This window comes from Mytilus trossulus, chromosome 2 (assembly GCF_036588685.1).
Source record: "Mytilus trossulus isolate FHL-02 chromosome 2, PNRI_Mtr1.1.1.hap1, whole genome shotgun sequence".
Taxonomy (NCBI): Eukaryota; Metazoa; Mollusca; class Bivalvia; order Mytilida; family Mytilidae; genus Mytilus; species Mytilus trossulus.
The window spans coordinates 87,075,647-87,081,787 of record NC_086374.1 but is presented as its reverse complement, the minus strand read 5'-3'; the positions used below and the strand labels follow the sequence as shown (position 1 = coordinate 87,081,787).

General features: G+C 35.2%; 1 protein-coding gene across 1 annotated transcript; it reads left to right on the top strand.

Annotated features, from left to right (window-relative positions):
• The first annotated feature begins 563 nt into the window (after positions 1 to 563).
• LOC134708235 (actin, adductor muscle) lies at positions 564 to 3,702 on the top strand. Its single transcript, XM_063568620.1, has 2 exons — positions 564 to 862; positions 2,519 to 3,702. Exons 1-2 carry the CDS (start codon positions 737 to 739, stop codon positions 3,521 to 3,523), a joined length of 1,131 nt encoding a protein of 376 aa, XP_063424690.1. The 5' UTR covers positions 564 to 736; the 3' UTR covers positions 3,524 to 3,702.
• Positions 3,703 to 6,141: the final 2,439 nt, after the last annotated feature.

Below are 6,141 nucleotides of genomic sequence, written 5' to 3'. Positions count from 1 at the left end.
CCCCCCTTTTCTTCTCACGGTACGTTATCTTAACGCTGCAGATATTGATTCAAAAAGCTTTGAAAAATAATGTTAACATCTGAATAGATTTTCAGTTTAAAATAAAAAAAATACTTTCTTAAAGTTTTACAAAAACATGACAAATTTGAAAGGTATTACTTGATCATTCGCCTATCACTATAACTCGCGTCCAAAAATGGGGTTTACAATGTAAACAAACATGTCAGCCTCCATAGCGGCATATGATTTCTTTTCATTTCAACATCCTGATAAAATAAAACAATTGAAATACCTTCATATATTCACATTTTAATTCCGATGCATATGTTGACAATCATCGCACTTCGTGAAGTAATCAAATATCTTTTCTATACACAAAATATCAAAACTAAGTGGGTTTTGTCTTTTCCTTTTTTCAAAAATGTAACTCCATCTTTGTTTGCCTGGAAACCCGAACGCCAAGGATCGGAAGTGATGCCTGCCATATGTGGCTAACACATGCATCTTCGGAACTTCCGATCAAAAACGGAAATCGTCGAGCGACTTCGGTAAAACTTTGCCAGTACGGGATTTCCAAATATGGCAAACGCAGTCAATTAATCGTAGTAGTTTCTTGGAAAGCTTTGATCGCGTTGCATAAAAGCGTGTGTGAGTAAGACACTTTACCAGTTTGTTGTAGAAGTCAGGGTGAGATACTCCTCTTTAGCGTTTAGTAAAACTTTATAAAACAGACATCATGTGTGACGACGAAGTAGCCGCTTTGGTAGTAGACAATGGATCAGGAATGTGCAAAGCTGGTTTCGCCGGAGATGATGCTCCAAGAGCCGTGTTTCCCTCCATCGTTGGAAGACCAAGACATCAGGTCAGTTTTCTTTTTACTTTATATTTAATTAATATGAAAGAACAGCAATATTTCAAAATTGACTTTTTCTACTTTATTCAGTTGTATGTTTTTCGGAACACTGTTTAAGTTAACTTTCAAAGTTTATAACTACTGGTATCGTAAATATTGAGTAAATGTTAACATGATGGACAAGACAGAATGTACAAAATGAAAAAAAATATATGAATAACAATACAGACAACCTGGTAAATTATGTTTTGTAGATTTTAAACTACATGTATAATTAACTCGTATTATTCATTCATGGCATTTATGAGAAATGGACCATTTTCTACACATTCTTTGTATTTGAAAATTATGCATGACACATCATACGATGTGTTTAATTAAATGATTTATACATCTATCCTATCTTTTCTCTTTGAGAATAATTTTTATTGGTATAAAAAAACCAGTTAAAAAGGAAAACGCAATTATCAGGCGCTTTGTCTAATTAGCCTTGAATTTGATACCCTAACCACGTGTGTTGCCCACACCCAAAGGCGATGATGACTGCAACATTCCAAACGACGCAAACTTCATTACCAAATATGGCTATCCCATCTGCTCCTACCATGAGGTCATGAAAGTATTTCAAATTTTTGTAACGTGCCGTTTTGACATTTGAACTGAACAGATTATGGGATGATTAACATTCCAAATTTCTTTTTGTTATTTTAATGTTTTATGATGAGATAATTGATAATTTAGATATCATGCGGCGATGATGTTATGATGAAATTTCGAATGCACGTGTTATCCTACTAGAGAAAATTTACTTAGGCTTAATCAGCATTTTCACACTTATCAATGAATTTTCGTTGATACTATTATATCATTATGCAACTGATAACGTTACTGAATCAAACCATGCAGACATTAGTTTTTGCTACACAGTAATATAAAGAACAAGAGTTAGACATGATAGATTATTAAGACCCTTGCTTTGTTTGTAAAGAAGATTTGTGATAAATACTTATATTTGTTTTCATATTTGCATTTCGTTAATAATGGCTCTGGGGCTTGGGGCAAGGAATTAAATAACTACTGTCCTCTTTCACAATAAAACTTTTCTACGGTGAAACCTTTTAGTCCTTGACACTTTGATGGCGGAGACCAATTTAATAATATCACGGTGCTGTATAATATAACTAGATTATCTAACTTATTTGATTGCCATATTTTTTTGGTATATTTAAAAAAAAAACCCAAAGATTAAAAATAAAGAAAAATGATAAGGCGCGAGGAATAAGATTACAAACGAACATGCATATATTTTTACTACAGCACGTACAACTTTTTTTACCCCTATACATACATTTTGATAGAAAAAGCTTCAAATTTCTGTAGATCGGCCTGCACATGCAAGTAATATCTTCCACTGGACGTTCAGCAAATTGCCTACCTCCACGTCCTTAATCTAATGTTGTTGTTTTACTGACATTCAAATCACAGTTCCTGATGTCTGTTGTCTGATTTTAGATTTCAATATTCAATGACATTCACTAATAGAGGCAAAATATTAAGAAAACTATAGTTACATGCATATATTTAATCCACGATGTACATAATGTTTTTAATAAAATTATGATGCAAATTTCGTCATGTTTAACTCTTATTTTTTTCTGTTTTCAGGGAGTCATGGTTGGTATGGGTCAAAAAGACTCCTACGTAGGAGATGAAGCCCAGAGCAAGAGAGGTATCCTCACCCTGAAATACCCAATTGAGCACGGTATCGTCACAAACTGGGACGATATGGAAAAGATCTGGCATCACACCTTCTACAACGAACTCCGTGTTGCCCCAGAAGAGCACCCAGTCCTTTTGACTGAGGCTCCACTCAATCCCAAAGCCAACAGGGAAAAGATGACCCAGATCATGTTCGAGACCTTCAATGCACCAGCCATGTACGTCGCCATCCAGGCCGTACTCTCACTGTACGCTTCCGGTCGTACCACTGGTATCGTCCTCGACTCCGGAGATGGTGTCACACACACCGTACCAATCTACGAAGGTTACGCTCTTCCCCACGCCATCCTCCGTCTTGACTTGGCCGGTAGAGATCTTACTGATTACTTGATGAAGATCCTCACCGAGAGAGGTTACTCATTCACAACCACCGCCGAGAGAGAAATCGTTAGAGACATTAAGGAAAAATTGTGCTATGTTGCTCTTGATTTCGAGCAGGAAATGTCAACCGCCGCTTCCTCATCTTCCCTAGAAAAGAGCTACGAATTGCCCGACGGACAGGTTATCACCATTGGTAACGAAAGATTCAGGTGCCCAGAATCACTATTCCAACCATCCTTCTTGGGTATGGAATCTGCTGGTATCCATGAAACCACATACAACAGTATCATGAAGTGTGACGTCGATATCCGTAAGGACTTGTACGCCAACACCGTCTTGTCTGGTGGTACCACCATGTTCCCAGGTATTGCCGACAGAATGCAGAAGGAGATCACAGCACTTGCTCCAAGCACAATGAAGATCAAAATCATTGCCCCACCAGAGAGGAAATACTCCGTCTGGATCGGTGGTTCCATCTTGGCTTCATTGTCCACCTTCCAACAGATGTGGATCAGCAAACAGGAATATGACGAATCTGGCCCATCCATTGTCCACAGGAAATGCTTCTAAACTAAACTGTTTTCTAGGACTTATATTAATTTATTTTCAAATTTCGTTAAAACAAAAAGCTTCGTGCTTGGTAACATGGACTTTAATTTATACAAACTGTCTTTAACCCTTTCAAACTTCAGATCTGTATTAGCATTGAGCTAACGGTACTTGTACAAATATATGACAGTAAATTATTATTTGTTTTATGTGAAAAAGTCTGGTGGTTCAAATGCAAGAATGTGGAGAGTTGAATGTGAAAAAGACATAAAAATACTGAACAATCCGGAAACATATCTCAGGTCTCCAGGGGAGATAACTATCTACAAAATTTGATGTACATGTGGAATAAATCATCTGCATTATTGTGATAAAATGACCTTTATACATCCAATTATATTAAATCTTATAAAAAAAGAATATCATTCTCATATTCAGACGAGAGTTATGGCAAAATTTACACAGCTTCATCATAGTTAAACCTACATTTCAAAATTAGCTTTATTAAATTTGGAAATGTATGTTCGAAATTTAATTTTGCTGCATTTTGAATTGAAAATGAAAAACGAAAGTCAACCACTAACAAATATTTGAAAAACATGTATAGATACACTTAGGTTGTGGTCCTCGACTATGAGCAAAAATGATAAAAAAAAATTAAAATTGAATGAATACGTCTGCTTAAAATTTGGTATTTAGGTTATGGTCTTTGACTATATGACCAAAAAGACTGAAGAATGAGATAAACATGTCTGCCTTATGTGTGTCACAACCTGGAATATTTGTTGAAATTACACCGACACCATTCACTATACTTTTGCTTCGAAGTTAAGTTTGTTTTTCTGGTAAAATGTCATTTTAAATTAATGTGAAATACTTTTCCTTTGCCTCAATTTTCAAGGTTACATCTTGCTTGTTTGGTAACGTTGTGTTGACAGTGTGATTTATTAAGATTTTTGATGATTTTCTTTTCAATGGGTTTGCAAGTTGGTATGATTGAAATGAGATTTTGGGTATAATGTCAATGAAACAGCAACCTAACAACACACAAATTTGACAACTTTAAAGTGTTTTGTACACACATTTAAATGATCAATGTTGTTTGTGTACACATAAACGTGTTGACAATTCCACAGCAATGAAACACACAAGATTGGTTGACCGTTCTTTTAAACAGAAAGGTCAAACTTCACAATAACTTGAATCAAGTTCTGGAGCACCTGAGATCACCCTCGGATTTTGGTTGTTTTTCGTAATGCTCGGTCTTTAATTTTTCTATGTCATGTTTTTTTAACTTTGAACTGTTGGTGTGTCTTTTGTTCATGGCACTGCCAGTTGGTTTTCGCATCGCGAGTTTGAATCAACCTTTGAATCTTTTGGTGACACTTTTAGAGTAAGCTTGGATCACTTCAAACATTAAAACCTTAACTGAAATTTGAAACAAATTTGAAAGTAATATATCATATGCGTACATATTTTTCTGTTATAATCAAAAGAACTGGACAGAAAATGACGAGGTTAAGATATAAATCTAGAAAAAAACATGTTGCTGGAGACTTGTAAATAATCAATAACAAAACACACTGTGATAGGGAGGTATGTTTAATCACCACAAATCTAAAAAAAAAAAACCCATTCCATTACACATTTTATCCACCACTGGCACGGTCGACACACGAGCCATAAGTTAACATGATATGAGCCATAAGTTAACATGATAAAATGTTTCCTAACAAAAAGGATTATATTAATTAAAGTGTATAGTATACCAATAGTGCTACAAGTTCACATCACACACCTTGAAGAAAGCGCAAAAGAACAGCATTTTGATTGCAGTTCTTTTATATGAAAGCCAAATCAAGGCCTTTGCAAAAGAAAACGCTTCTTACGAAATTCATGTTGGCTTTAGAACAGTTTCCCCAGGGAAATTTAAATTACAGTTTAACGACAGACTGTCAAAATACAATAACAAGAAACACACTCCTACATTAAAAACAAGCGACACATACCAAGATTACTTTCAAAGCCAATAAGTCGAAGATATACGAAAAGACAAATAATACAAAACAGATATATAGTATGATAATCAATGTGAAATGAATCGTGTCGAGTTCAATCGATGAGGATTAAATCAACTAAAAGTCAATGTTCGGCCTTCATCGATGAGCAAAACGTTCGCTTTCAAAGACCCTAGCGTGACACAATGTGAAACAATATAGCCCTCAAAATATCGGTACTGTACTTAACATTTGGACGACACGTCAATATCTTTTAACAAATTAGGAATTCTGGCATACAACCAGATAGTATTTACATTTTACGTCAGGCCGAAACAAACACAAAACAATTCTGCTATAACAATTACCGACCGTGCAAGGGCTGTATAGCCAGTCAAGGTCGTTAAAAACTTCCATTTGTTGTCTTTAACAATTATACACACATAAGTGACCTTGGTTGCAACTCGACATCAGGGAAGGAATTATACATTCAAATGTTTTATGATGTAACTTCTTTATAAGCTATACCGTCGACCTTGTAGTGTAGTGTTTGCTCAAGATGTGAATAATGTTTAATACACAGCCAATTTTGCAAAGTACTTAAAATCTGTAGTACTGAAAATTTACTTTTGATAATAAGTA